The 15,758-nt window shown below is 32.6% G+C and overlaps 1 protein-coding gene across 4 annotated transcripts in view; it reads left to right on the plus strand.

Annotated features, from left to right (window-relative positions):
• LOC136029479 (neuron-specific calcium-binding protein hippocalcin-like) overlaps positions 1 to 13,167 on the plus strand; it is a 140,189-nt gene extending 127,022 nt beyond the window's left edge. For all 4 annotated transcript variants that reach the window (XM_065707906.1, XM_065707903.1, XM_065707905.1 and 1 more), the window contains 2 exons: positions 2,891 to 3,059; positions 12,928 to 13,167. In XM_065707906.1, the coding sequence (XP_065563978.1) occupies positions 2,891 to 3,058 (168 nt within the window). In that variant the 3' untranslated portion in view covers position 3,059; positions 12,928 to 13,167. The remainder of the gene's footprint in view (positions 1 to 2,890; positions 3,060 to 12,927) is intronic.
• The last annotated feature ends 2,591 nt before the right edge of the window (positions 13,168 to 15,758 follow it).

Below are 15,758 nucleotides of genomic sequence, written 5' to 3' on the forward strand. Positions count from 1 at the left end.
AGAGTCAACAAAAGTGGTCCAAAACTGACTTACCTTACTTGACTTAAGAGCCATTTGGTCATTTTGGCCATACTAGGGCCTCTTCTGCTCTGAGAGGTAAGTGAATGTTGTGGCAATATGCTAATAGGTCGAGTTCCAGACGGTATAGCTGGTGGAGATCATAGGTATTGAAGTCGTGTATCCATCTCTTGTAAGGTGAGCTTTTGGGGCGAATGTAGTTTACCTTTCCTTTGATGGGGATTTTCAAAATCTTGCTGGCTAAGGTTTGTTAAATGATAAAGCCAAGTCAAGTTGTTGACCTTAAATTAGATTATTGATGGTGCGGGAGTGATGGAAGACTTTACAATGGTCTTCAATCGTTATTCAGTCTAAGCAAGTAGTCCTCTTTATACGGTGAAGACAAATAGTTTCAATCACTGACGTCTATTGATCATCATCAACCTTTTAATTAGTTTCCCTTCAGCCTACCTTAACCGCAATATTGGTGACAAATGCAAAAAAAAAAAAATACAAAGAAGGTCTGGAGATATTTTAAAGGCAATGCTCAAATGTTTCCTCAGTAATGAATCGTCTCCCCCCATCCTCTGTATAAGCCCTCCAGACTTGATTAAGGTATTTATTATCAAATTAGATCTGTAGGCAGTAATTTATTTAGATGAGGAATTTCTTTGAAGGAGGGGATGGGTAAAAAACAAGAATAGGATAATCAAATAAATTTTCTAGAAATTGTAGTAACCATCGTAAATATCCCAAGACCTAATCTCCAGAAAGGGTGTTGGCGCGAAAGTCCAGATGGATTATCTTCTTTGGGGGAAGAAGTACAAAACCAAAAACATAGGCTTTCCGCATAGAAAATGAATTAAACTATGAGAAAAGTTGTAAAAATCACAGTACTTAATTCGTGGAAATGGAGTAGGGTAGTCTGAAGTGTTTTTACTGCTTTGGTGTTTTAACAGCATCACGTCCAATTTTAAAGATAAAATTTTGAGAGAGCATACTGAAGAGTACAGGGGTGAATCTAGAGAAAAATCTTGGGGGGTGGCACTGGACCAAGATCGCCAATGTGACTCGAGGTGGGCACCAATTTTTTTTTAAAGATTAAAAAAAGAAAAAAGAACAGAAGAAGGGTGGCAGAAATATCTTGGGGGAAGGGTCACCCCCCCCCCCTCGACCCAATGGATCAGTTCCTGGCCTAAAATGCTTTTAACTCTTTCATTCATGTAATATCGACCAAATTAGCTATATAGTTAAAATAAATAGATAAACAGATTTATCACACGAAAGTCCTATCGCACCATTCGCTATTTAATTAGTCACAAAACTAAAATTAAGAATCTTTTTGAGTGGGGAGTAGACTGTGGCAGTTCAAAAGAATTACTCCTTAACATAAATTAATTTTGTAAGTTGCCTTGTCATATCCCCGTCATTGAAGCCCAGACACCATACCCTAAATCGACAGGCTCACAAGAAAGACAATAAAACAAATCTGCCAAAATAAAAGAAAAAAGAAAACACATTCTGAATATGGAGATCTAGCAAGCGAGTTAAATTACATGATTAATTTTTCATAAAAATGAGGTTTATCCTATAATTTTATGACGAAATGATTCGTAAACTGATCGTGCGAGCAGTTTCATGTCTGAATCTCTAACAGATCAAGAGCAAAATATTGGGTAAGGGGGGTGTTGAACCGAGGGCACCAAGATGACTCAAGGTGGGCATCAAATTAAAAAGTTTATTTTAAAAAAGATTAAAAAAGAAAAGAAAAAAGAACAAAATAAGTGTGCCAGAAGTTTCTTTGGAGGAGGGTCGCCCCGTCCGACCTCATGTATCAGTTCCTGACCTAAATTGCTTTTAATTCTTTCATTCATCTAATCTCAACCAAATTAGCTAGGCCTATATACTTAAAATAAATATATCGATAGATTTACTCACACGAAAGCCCTATTGGGCCATTCGCTGTTTAATTAGTCACAAAACTAAAAGTAAGGATTTTTTTAGGGTGGAGGGGGTTTATTATTAGTCAAAAGCTACCTTTCGATTTCCGGGTCAGTCTCTCGTCAGTCTTATCCATTCTATGCTCGTTTCCAGATTTTTTTTAATTTTTATCAATTTTGAAGTTAGCCATTTGCTATTTAATTAGTTAAAAAACTAAAATTAAGGATTTTTGAGGGTGGAGGGGGTTTATTATTAGTCAAAACCTACCTTTCGATTTCTGGGTCAGCCATTCAGCCATCAATCTTCGTCTATTATCCATTTTATGCTCGTGTCCAGATTTTTTATTTTTATCCATTTTGAACTTTTAGCTACAAGGCTAATTTTCAATATTTCATTGTGAATAGAATGACCAAAGGACACCCCCCCCCCCCTGGATCCACCCCTTGAAGAGTACATTAAAACTAAAAAATCTCCATTTTAACTCTCTACTCTTTATATATTAGAGTGATTTCTGTGTATATTGGTAAGGACTTGTCCTAACAATAAAAAAAAATGGATTTGTAAGCAACTCCTAATATTTTCTTCCAACTCTAAATATTTTATCTGAAAAAGTATTCACGTCTTTTTTACAGCCTTTTAGACTGTTTTTCTGGGCCTGCCATTTAAAATATTTTAGTCTTCTTTAATTCTATTTCATCTTCTCCTTTGCCTCTCTTTCCCTATTTTTCTTTGTATTTATTTTGAATAATGTCTCTCGCTCTGTCCTTCCTTTTTCCTCTTTGCTCTTTCCTCCCTCTCTCTCACCCTCTTTTTTTTCAATAAAAGAAACATGAAAACCGTTGAAACTATTGTTAAAAAACGTATAATATATACACGTGTTACTTATTTGTAAACACTAGCAGCTTCTAATCAGTTCAAACCAAAATCACAAACACATTTTTTTTTGTTTCAGAGGTTAGACGTGGAGGATAATGGATTTATTACCCAGGACGATTTTGTTCGAGGCTGCTTATCAGAACCAGCAATTGTTGAGTCTCTGGCTTCCCTTCAAGATCCGGAGAATTATGAAGATTCACCAGGACCGTCCTCAAGCCCAGAATCAATTACTGGAATTGAATAGAGTAATTGACTTTCTTTATGTTTATCCTGCTAGAATTTTTGAATAGGTTAATTTGAATTTTCTGTTATGCAAGTGATCAGCATTGTCAGAAAAAAAAACAGCAGGGGAAAAATTTAAGAGTATGTCAACTGTAAGATAGAAATATATTCTGCATTTCCTTTTTTGCTGTTTTCGCTTTTTATTTAATACCCAATTTCTTATATTTTTATGTCAGATTCTTATTTATTTTGACTTAGAGAATGCCTAATAACAAGTTGTAATAACAAGAAAATTTGGAGTCAATAAAGAATTTTCATCCAAAAGATCAAAAAATTAAAAAGTGCTATCTGCTTTATGGCTTCTGAACGACTCTGGTCGCAGTTCTATATTTTTAATAAAAAAAAAATTTCCATGGATTTTTAATACAGGCAAAAGTGGGGAGGAAAGAGCTTATTAATATCTTATGGTTTGCTAGGTATCAATTTAATGAAATTTATCTCGTGTAATCCTTCAACATTCTGTTGTTAGCGAAGTAAACATTTAAGTTTCCTATTACTTTTACTCCTAAAAATTTGTCGCAACGCCATCTCCGTGGAAATCACAAAAGTTTTTAGTAATTTTTATCATCATGATTGCTGCAGTGACTGCAACTTATTAAAAAGTGAAACACAGCCCATAATAGCCAACGTTTTAAATGCCATTTTCCAAAGAAACTATCTAGTGACACATATTTCTTATGTTATTTCAATTTCCTTCTTAGCGTCCTCTTGAGCAATTAAGTTGAGCTATTCTACCAATGTAATCTTTTTCAATCTTTTGACCTAATCCACCTTAGCTGTTGTTTCAAGATGTGCCTATTGACTCGTTATGACCCGTTATCTCTATTACATCTCTTGCCCAACTCAAGCCATTGTTTTATTTTCCAAAAGTTGAAACAACTAATAAAATCAGGTGCTCACACACGATAATTCTTTTGGAAGAAGAATTTGAATTGGAAGAAGACAGGCGAACTCCACTAAAGTATATCAAAATTATGAAGAAGTATTTAGGTTTGGGGGGATGGCACGTAAACGGAACTTAAGGATATAATTTAATGCCCTTTTGAGCTAATGAATCAACAAATTATTGCACCAAATGTTAATTTTCAGATTCTAACTATTCTGCTGGGACATGATTTTATCTCCCCTTTCCTAGTAAAAATAAATTCTGCATTTAGTCTAATATAATTTTTCCATCAGAAAGCAAAGCCTTTTATCCTTGCTCATAGCTAAGATTCCATTCTGAAAAGAACAACAAGTGCCGTTTAGTTCCATGTTCCTCAGATTATGCGGTAAAAGAAACTAATTTGTGCCTTTATGTAGGAGCCCTATCATCATATCTATATGCTAGGCCTTATTTCGTTTTAGTTGTACTTAAGAGACTAACTATTGAATGTATAGATTAATCCACGTTTACGGTTCATCAAACAATAGGCTGTACTAAAAATATGGTTCCAGGACAAAAAAAAAATACAATCGCACACATCTAAGTCATGGGTGGTGCCATGACCACCGTATAAGCGGCATCATAAATGCTGAAGTTGCGGGCATAGTGAATGTATAAGAATTGGGGTTCTGTTTTCATTATGTGATGCAGTAACCTTTAGTTACAAATTATCTTACAGTCTTACTTACAAATTTACTTACTGTTGTTATTCTTAGCAGAAGAGGGGACTCTTTATAAGCAAAGTCAAATGTGTCCACCAATTGCAACTAAATTGAAATACTCCTTATTAGGTTGTGATTTTAGATTATTACGACGTTGCGTATTATTTCTCTATTTGAAAAAGGGGTCGATTCACTCTCCAGACGCTCGCTTAAGTCTATGAAGTACATTTTAATCTGTGAAAGGTCTGCGGAGCGGAGAGGCACCCAATTCACAATCGGGGCTTGGTTTAATTCTATACAGGTCTGCACACACTGCAGTGAATTTGTTAAGAAAAAAGGGGAGTCAAACTTCAGCCTACGAGCCTATGCATCTGTTGAAAAAAAAAAGGATTCATCTCTATTCTACTCCTTTTCTCCTCTTACAATTTACGATTCAGTTCCTGATTGCGAAAAAACACCAGTTTTTACGTTAAGAAGAAATCTGGGAAGGCCTCTGAACAAAACTCTTAAAAAAAAGTAGTATGTATTGTGTACTTAGCAGTGTGTAGGCTATTTAGACTGCTAATAAATAGGCTAATATTTGACTAATTTTTGAATTTGAACGACCAAAAACAAAGAGACTAAGATGCTTCTATTATTTTGTTTTTTTTTCAAGACTTTTATATAATTTTTTGGACTTTAATGGCATAAAAGAATGTAACTTTCCGAGATAAGCAGTTTAAAGATGCTATCTCTTGAACCTATTTGAGATTTGTGGTATTTTTCCTTTGGTTTCTAGAAAATAATTAAATTCTTAGAGCAATACCAAACTTTTGTCAGTTTTGCCATGTTGAACCTTGAAATAAATCATCAAAACTAGTCAATTAAATTTAAATTCAAATTTTCACACGTGTTACCACGTTGAATCGACAAAATAAATAAACAATCCTAATTAGCTAAATATGTCACCCCTTTTCGTCCTTAAAACTCGGAAATTAACAACCTGTTGGTTTTCAAAGGCAACCACACCTTTCAACGGAAAGCTAGAACTTCCCTCGCTGTTTGGTTTTATATTTTATAGCTTGTTTTTTTTTAATGATTATCATCTAATTTTTCTAGTTTTTTCCATTTTTTCTAATTTCTAAAGATAAATATGAATGCTAAAGATAGGAACGGGACAACAATTAATGATAAGGAAAGAACTAAAGAGAGATGGACAAAACATTTTGAGAATGTGCTAAACCAAGATAGAGTCGCAGGAAAAGATATAGAGGAAAATGAATAAGTTTGTGATACTTTGGATGTGACGGAAGATTTGTTTCTTGAGGAATATTTAGCGACAGCACTAAAAGGATAGTGTGGTAAATGAGTTTCTTAGATATGGTCGCTCTTAGGTTAGAAATAAGTTACTGAAAATTATGAATATGATTTTCAAAGAAGGAGAAGTACCAAATGATTTTAGGAAAACCTTAATTAAATCACTGTATAAGAAAGGTGATAAGAGTGAGTGTGGTAATTATCAAGGCATTAGTCTGGTCTCTGTAGGAAGCAAATTACTTAGCAATAAGATAATGTTTAGACTGAGAGATACCGTAGACAAAGTTTTAAGAGAAGAACAGAGCGCTTTTAGAAAAGGTAGAGGATGTGTCGACCAAACTTTCACTCTTAGGTTAATAATCTAGAAGTGCCTGAGTTGTCAAACACCTTTGGTCCTCAGTTTATAAATCATGAGCAAGCTTTCGAATCTGTTGATAGAAGAGCTATCTGTCCACTGTTGATTTTTCTCAAGTTGTTAGATTAGAAAGGAATTTGTTTAGCGATGATTTTCGCTTGCCCAAGTAACGACTCTATAAAAAAATGGGAAAGCTTGAAAAATGAATCTTCAATGAAAAACCGTATATATTCTCCGAGTTTCACTCCTGGACCTGCTATTGTTAACCTCTCTTCTAAAACGCTGGAACTCCAGGAAATCGAAACACTGGAAAAAGGTCCAAAATTCTCTTTTCTACCGAAACAAGTTCGACCGAAACAAGTGAATATATTCCGAAACAAGAAAAAAAACCGAAACAAGTGAATATATACAACCGAAACAAGTATATATTCACTCCTGGACCTGCTATTGTTAACCTCTCTTCTAAAACGCTGGAACTCCAGGAAATCGAAACACTGGAAAAAGGTCTAAAATTCTCTTTTCTACCGAAACAAGTTCCTGTGGCAGATATCGTGTCCTCTCTAGAGTCTGCTTTGCGTAAATACTATCCATCTGTTTCTAACCCTGATGAAGTTGGGTCTTGTCTTATAGATATCCTTTATAAGAGCAAAAAAAAAAAAAAAGGTTAAGCCTCCTACTACTTTCACGCCGAAAAATCGACATGAAAATACTATCTAATCTCCAACCCTTCTATTATAATAACCAAAGCAGACCAAAGCAATTCACTTGTTGTCATGGATACGACAGACTATGAAAACAAAATTCTTTCACATTTAAATGACACAACTACACATAAAACAATAACTCATGATCCTACTTATCAGTTTTTTTATTAATATTATAAATGAATTTAAGCAGTTAAAACAGAAGAGTAAAATCACCCCGCAACTACACAATAAAGTTTTTCCCCTTGGTAGTTTCTGTCCCAAACTCTAGGGACAAAAAACGGTTTACAAAAATACAGTTTACCTCTACGGTTCACTAAAAACACATAAACAAGATATTTCCTTAAGACATATCTTAGCATGTACTAAAGCCCCCGCTTCCAATATTGGGAAATGGCTTTGCACAGCTTTCAAATCTTTATTGTATTCCCAAAATTCCTATATTCGTAATTCGGCAGATTTAGTTAGAAAAGGTATTAAAACATTTAGTTAAAAACAGATTAAGAGTTAAACATTTAGTTAAAATCTAGATTTAGTTTAAAAAAGGTTAGTTAAAACATGGTATTTCCTTAAGACATATCGTAGCATGTACTAAAGCCCCCGCTTCCAATATTGGGAAATGGCTTTGCACAGCTTTCAAATCTTTATTGCATTCCCAAAATTCCTATATTCGTAATTCGGCAGATTTAGTTAAAAAATTTAGCAACACAAGTATTTCAGAAAACACAATAGCTAGTATTTTTGACTTTGATTCGATGTATATGAATATAGATGTGGCTATTTCTGAGCAACTATTAAAAAACAAAATAGAAGAAAATTACCACTTAATCAAGGTCTCAGCGACAGGAATTTATTGTGAAGTTCTAATGACTCTAGTTAAAATTTGAAATAAGTTTCCTATGTATTTTCAGTTTCGTGATTCCTTTTCAGCAGACAAATGGGTTACCATGGGGGCACCTTTATCCGGGCTTCTGGCAAATATTTATGTCGAGAAGCTTGAAAATTGCGCACTAAATTCTTATTTTTTAAAATACGTCTATTGAGGTCCCTATATTGATGACGTAATTTCACTTTGAAATTATGGGGAAGTTGAACTTTGGGGCTTCTTAGACCATCTTAATACTTATGACCGAAATTTGGAGTTTACCCTAGAAGTTGAAATTGAGAAAAAATTACCGTTTTTAGATGTATTAATTATTCTTAATACTGATAAACTGGATTTTACTATCTATCAAAAGCCAACGCAAAACAATAGATATCTTCATTTTAATTCTAATCACCCCCCACAAGTTAAAAGAGCAGTTGTAGCTTCGCTCAAAGATCGCGCCCTGAACATTTGCTCCTATTCGTATATAAATGCAGAAATACATTTTATCAGAGATATTCTTTTCGGTAAAGGTTACTCGATTCCTTTTGTCAATAAGATAATTAACCGTACACTATAAAGACATTCCCGTAAAATTGAAGACATGTCACAGTTTGAGGCTACTGACAAGCCCTCAAGCATTATCTATCTTCCGTATATCCCAAAAATCACAAGAAAATTAAAAAATGTTTGGACAAAAAGTAATCTGTATGTAGTTTTTACTAATAATTTTAAATTCAATAATTTCTTAAATTCTGGTAAAGATAAAACCCCAGTTGCTCACCAAAGAGGGGTCTATCAAATATCTTGCGACTGTGGAAATTACTATGTTGGCAGGACCCATCATAATCTAGAAAAACGGCTCCACCAGCATAAAAAAGACATAGACAAGGCATTAATTTCAGAAAGTTCTAGTAAACTCCTTTGATTCTGCTTTAGGATGGCATATATTTAATGATCCCTGTCACACGATCTTCACTCGTTAGTAATGATTTGGCGATAAAACAGGGGGTTCGGGAATCAATCGAAATTAGTCTAAAAATAAATAATAATGTTTCTTTGGCTAGGGACTTGGGGGAGTACTCACTAAATTCTTTGTACTCAAACTTTATTAAAAATGATCTAACAAAATATTTTACTAAACCAATTTATAACAGTAATGAACCAGTCACAAAAAGACCTTCGAGGCAGGCTACCAAAAACGCTAAGTTAGCCTTGAAAACTAAAATTTAGTCAGTTTGTTCTATTTTGTTTGAAAGAATTTATCACCTCACTTCATTATATTTATAGGTCCTGGTTGAACATCCTTGTAGTAGGGATGCTAGGGCTGTTTTTTTTTAAGTTTTTTTTTTTTTTTTTTTTTAAAAACATTATTAGCTTTACTTCTCACATTTTAACGTCAGTTTATGTATATATATATATATTATTTATATTATATATATATATATATATATATATATATATATATATATATATATATATCATGAAAAGAGAAATCACCAATGCTACAGCACAAACACAAAAAAAAAAAAAAAAAAAAAAAAAAAAAAAGAGACAGAAGGAGAAAAGGAAGACTGTTTTCCTAAATTAGTGATTAATATAGACCAGCACTTGAATGAGGCCTTAACCCTACTCATCCATACAATCACATAGGTCAAACAGCATAGCCACACACAATCAACCATAAAGAATAATCCATGGACAGGCAGTCATGTCGTCAATAAGTATAAGTCGTCATTTACCAAACAATAGAAAAAATAATATAGACAAATAATTCAGAGGCAACACCCAACATAAGGGCTCATCAGGAGAATACACTGGCCTATATAGGGTTTCGCCACTCTAAATTCTCTACCCAGCACAGTGTTGTGGCTACCACAGAATATCCATGGCATCCCCGCGTCAGGTATCACCCCCAAAATACATGCCTATGAAAAAAAAAAACAGCAAATGTAAAACAACCAAGTAAAACCAAAACAAGCTTATCCTGTTAATATATCCCTCCCTTTAGCAACAATAGGTAAACTAAATATTATAAATTTTACCAAATCACAAATATTAACACATTGCAAAAAACCTGAATGAACTAAACAATTATATAATTCATCTTTACCATGTGGCTAATTTTTTAAAAATTCCGCTCAAATAGAAACACAATTCAAAATAAATGGCGCTGTGACAACATTTCTCGAACCTCCGAAATTAGTTAAAAATTTCTTTAAGTATTTCTAGATAATTCTTTTGATATTTATTTAAAAGTTCGTTATAATGAAAACTAAATTTTTTAAATTGCCAAGTTAATTTATTTGCAGAAAAACCTCTTGATATCAATTTTTGGCTTAAGATTTTACATCTATTTTTAAAATCAATATAATTACTACAAATCCTTGCATAACGAAGTAACTGTGAGAAAAACGCTGAATATGTGATATTTGAGTGTATATTACTTTCAGGGAATGGGAAACTAATCACTTCAAAATCAAAATCATCCGTTTTATTATACATTTTAAAACTTAATTTATTATTATCACAAATATTAATATTTAAATCTAAGAAATGATCTTCATGACCAGCGCCATGACTAGGCTCAAGAATAAGCTCTGATGGATATATATTTTTAGAAATATCAATGAAATCCTTACAATTTAAGACCAAAATATCATCTAAATATCTTTTATTATTTGACAAAGCATGTTTTAAATTAATTGGATTATTCTTATCCATCATATATTTATATTCTAGTTGACTTAAAAACAAGTCAGCTATAAATGGGCTGGCATTCCCCCCCATGGGAATTCCCATAATTTGCTTGTACAAATCACCCCCAAATCTTATATAAGTATTGTATAAAACAAATTCCAATAACTCAAAAATCATATCCAAGCTGTAACATCTCAAGTTAACTGTAGTATTAAAGCAGTTTGTCCATATGGCTTTTTTATTATAACTGTCTATTTTCAAGAACCTTTTACTAGATAAGAGGAAAGATTTCTTTATAACAGTTTTTAAATTATCAAACACTAAATTGAGTGATAAATTAGTATACATTGTCGCAAAATCGAAAGACTCAATTCTTTTAGCTGAAACCATTGTTAAAGAATCTATCACCTGCAGTGAATTATTAACACTCCAATATGGATTAAAATTCGAAAATTTTTTAATACCAGAACAATAGGTTTTAAGTTTATTTACAATTTCCTTTAAAATTAAAGAGAGGTCAGTAGCAGCAATGCGGGTTGGACATTTAGCTGCTCCAGCAATAAACCGTGGTTTAGGGGGATTCTTATGAAATTTTACAGTCCAATATAGGAAAGGGAACTTTTTATCATTGTCATTTATTTTAATATTAAAATTTTTAAAAAGTATTTCTTCAGTCTTTTCAATTAAATTCTCATCCTCTATATTTACCTTTTCATAAACATTAGTTGTGCATAACTCCCTTTTTAAGATATCACAATACAGCTTCTGACAAATTATGGCAAAATTATTATTAGCTTTATCCACTGGCACAATTACAAATTCGTTCTTTAGATTAGCAATTGCTTGTTTAACCTTCGCATTATAAAATAATGATTTAGTGTTACTATTTTTTAAGTTAGAATATATTTTATTTCTTACTCTACTAATAATTAAATTCTTCCAACTTTGAAAACTCTCTTTATTTTTATTCTCTTTCTTACACCACTTATCAATAAATAAATCAAAATCATTTTCCAAGCCATCAAGAACACTCGATGGTTTCAGATGATGAGAAAGACGGAAATTTGCCCCTTTATTCATTATAATTTGAAGATCATCTTGCTTTATTATTGACAAGTCCCCTGTTATAACATGTTTGTAAGTAGGATTTACAAATGGGCCAAGTTGCTTACAATTACAAACCGGTTTCCAATTTATATCGCTATCTAGTTTTTTTAGTATTAAATTATAATTAAAAATAATTTGCCCAATAGTTTTTGAAAATTTATAAGTTAAAACTGGACTATCATTATAATTTAAATTACTAGGAAGGGCCTGTTTCACATGCCGCTGATTTAAAATTTCTGGTAAATTAATATCTTCAATCTGCTTACAAGTAAAATTAATAGGTAAATATAATCTGTTATCCTTATTACTAATCTTATCGAACTTCTTCTTTTTTGAAATAAATTTCGTTTTAGTTAGAATGCAAATTGTATCACATATTACTTTAAAATTATAATCAAGAGCTGTATTATTCTTCACAATCCAGAAAAGTTTGATTAAATTCCTCTTGGATAAATTATTTAGACACTTTATTACAGAAATCATACCCCTAGATTCAAGTATATATATATATATATATATATATATATATATATATATATATATATATATATATATATATATATATATATATATATATATATATATATATATATATATATATATATATATATATATATATATATATATATATATATTTCTTTCTCGTGTTGTGCTTTCACTGTCTTGAAAAGAATTTCCCTATTGTTTCTACTTTGGGTTTGTTTCTTATGGAAAGGTAGTGTGGTCTTCATGACTATAGATTGCCAAAGGTCGTTCTTTTTGTGACCAACTGTCTAGGGCTAAACAGAAAGCAGGTCGTCCTCGTCTAGTGTGGGACGACGTTATAAAAAAAAGTTTGAAGGAAACGGGAACTTCCAGGAGGGTTCAAAAAGGGGGGGGCTTTGAATTCATTGGGATGGAGAAGGAACTAGCGTAGCTGTGTTGGCTTCAGGGGGCTTGGGTCTGCGGTGAGTTGTTAGTAGTAGTAGTAGCATGAATGTGTAAATGATCAGCGGATTTATTCATACTATAATATTCAATTTTCACCGTGCTTTTTATTATAAACAAATGCAAATTTTTTGTCTTTTGTTAATCTTTGAAAACATTTTACCGAAAGTCAATCCTAAGAATAGTATAGGTGTCTTTTTTATTTAAGTATGTTTAATTAATGCATAGGAATAGGAATCTATTGAAATAAATTCAGCAATATTAACTTTCTCCATATTTTTTTCTTATAGCTACCAATTCATTTAGGAACAGTTGTCCTTGGTGAAACAAATTAATTTGGAAGCAAGGACGATATTCCAAGTTGCCTAGTTACTGTGAAAATTGAGGTATCAATTGTGAATCCATAAGGTTACTGGTATGCCTTTAGAGGGCCTGTTTGTTTGTTCGTTTCAAGTGTCATGTAATTTGTGTTAAATGTATTTTTCACTGTAGCTAATGATATTCAAATAAAACAATGTATTTTTGTACAATACACTCCTTTATGTAAGTAGTGAGGGCGGCAATACTCCCATGACACACATATCACTTTGGTTACTCGTACCGGCTCTTTTTTCACGTTCTCCAAGACTCAGGAGTTATTGTTTATACGGTCTATTGAACACCAATGGCTGTTATGTTTCTCTGCGCTTGCTTTAGCAAGTGCTATTATTTACCTATACAAATTTAAATCTAGATGACGCAGGTTTTTCTAGACAAGGTGACGAATTTCTAGATGACGCAGGTTTTTCAAGACGTTCTTCAAGAAGTTTTTATTCAAGACATTTTTTCCAAGACGTTTCAAGACGTTTTCAAGGTTTTTCTTCAAGATGTTTCAGACATTTTCAAGATTTTGTTTTTCTTCGAGATTTTGTTTTTCGTGTTGTTTCTCTTCAAGATTTTTTCTTCTATATGGTTCTTCTTCTTCAAGAGTTTTCTTTTTCTTCAAGATGTTTTTCCTTCAAGACATTTTTAAGACGGTTTTTTAAAACGTTTTTCATGATTTTTTTCAAGATGTTTTAAAACGTTTTTAAACGTTTTTTTCTTCGTGATGTTTTTCTTCAAATTTTTTTCTTCGATACGTCTTTTCTTCATGATTTTTTCCTTGAAATGTTTTTTTTTTCAAGATTATTTTCTTTAAGTGTTTTTCTTCAATATCTCTTTTTTTTGAGATCTTTTTCTTCAAATTTTATTTTATCCGAGAGGTCTTTATTATAGAATTTTTTCTTCGAAGTGTTTTTCTTCATGATTTTTTTCTTTGAGATGTTTTCTTCTTCGAGGTTTTTCTTGTTCTTCGAGATGTTTTTTTCAAGTTTTTTTTTTCTTCGAGATATTTTCCCCTCGGAACTTTCTCCAAGACATTAGTTAAATGTTTACTTATGTAGATGATATAGTTTTCGTGTTTCAACAATACTTGTTTTTGTTCAGATAGCAATTGTAGCCCGACAACAAAGGTTTTTCGTCTGGTGTAGGATTCGGATGTGAGACCCACAATGTCCAATTTTAAAGGAATGACACCTTGGTCAGCTGAACAAACAATTTAATGATAATATTATGCTCTTATAAATAAGTTCAAATAAGGATGACATAGGGCTCACAAACTTTATATGTTTAAAAACCTACCGGTCAGGTAGAAAAAATCATCAGGGCCTTCTCCAGTCTGGTAGCTAAGAGGGGAACCCCCACGTATAAAATCTCTTTCTTAGAATCCCTCAAGATGTTTGTCTAATATTTACTGAAGTAAATGACGTAGTTTTGCGTGTCAACAACACTTATTTTAGTTCCGGAGCCCTCTGTAATCCAGTGAAAATGGGTTTGGAGGGTCAAAGACACTTATTTTGGCCCCAGAAACCTTTATAATCTGACGACATCGGATTTTGTGCATCGACGAAATATGGAAAATCAAACAATCTTGTCAATGACGTCTAATGTGTACTTGTGCAACAATGAAATTTGGATGACGCAAAAGTTTTTTATACGGAAATATTTTCCTCTGTAAAAGTCACTTTACAGCTAATGAACTTTACACTTTACGTTTCACACGGTCGGGTGATTTCTCAAAAAAAGGGTTTATTTTCGACAGGTTGGCATTTACGGTAATTAAGAATTATACATTCGAAGTAGTTGGTCCTTTTTGACGCGAGTACAATTTCAAGATATATCTATTAAAGGAAAGTTGACTAGCATTCCAGAGGGAGACCCATGGAGATATAGAGAGAGAGCCCGTCTGCCTTTCATTTTCACTAGGGATTGTGACTAGGGTCAGATTTTAAGACGGCTTGTTGGTTACAAGCCCTTCAGTCTTCTTGACTCAGTGCCCTTGTCAAAAAATATCCAAATGGTTTTTAATTAATTAAATTAAAAATTTGCAACCGGAACGCATGCCGATGATCGACACGAATTTGTAATTCCTAGCAATATATGGTAATATCACGTAAGACACTGATAATGCAATATGTTTGGTAAAATCAAACACATTTCGATAATGTTTGATAGGATCTTGATAAGATTTATAATTGTACACACAATTTTAATAGCTCTATGTTAAATTTTGCTAATAGTAGAAGTTATGTTGATAGTATCAAATTATATTTTTGTAATAGCAGACAAGTTTTGTTTGTAGTTTTGCACATAGTTTTGACAAGTGCATAGTTCAGACAAGTTTTGCGCATATTGCTAGAACGATTCTGCTAGCACCATTAATGGTTTTGACAATAGCATGCAAGATCTACGTAATGCAAGAAAAGGATTCCCATAAAATTTCACAAGACATGATTTTGTTATATCCAACAAGATTTGGCAATATTCTTCAAGAGTTTGGAAACATCTTGTAAGGTTTTGGATAGTTTTTTACATGGTTTGATAATTTAGGTAGTAGCAGACATGATTTTGATGTTAGTATGTTAAGTTTTGTTATTATGTAACATGATTTTGATATTACCATACTAGATTTTCGTAATAGCAGGCACGTTTTGATTGTGGCTGAAAATCAGTTCAGGACAAGCTTTATTCCCAATACTCTTCCCAATTTGCGAAACGGGTTTTCTCAGACCACATTCCCAAACACATTACCACCAAAGTAGAG

Source organism: Artemia franciscana, chromosome 7, assembly GCF_032884065.1.
Source record: "Artemia franciscana chromosome 7, ASM3288406v1, whole genome shotgun sequence".
In the NCBI taxonomy this organism is placed as follows: Eukaryota; Metazoa; Arthropoda; class Branchiopoda; order Anostraca; family Artemiidae; genus Artemia; species Artemia franciscana.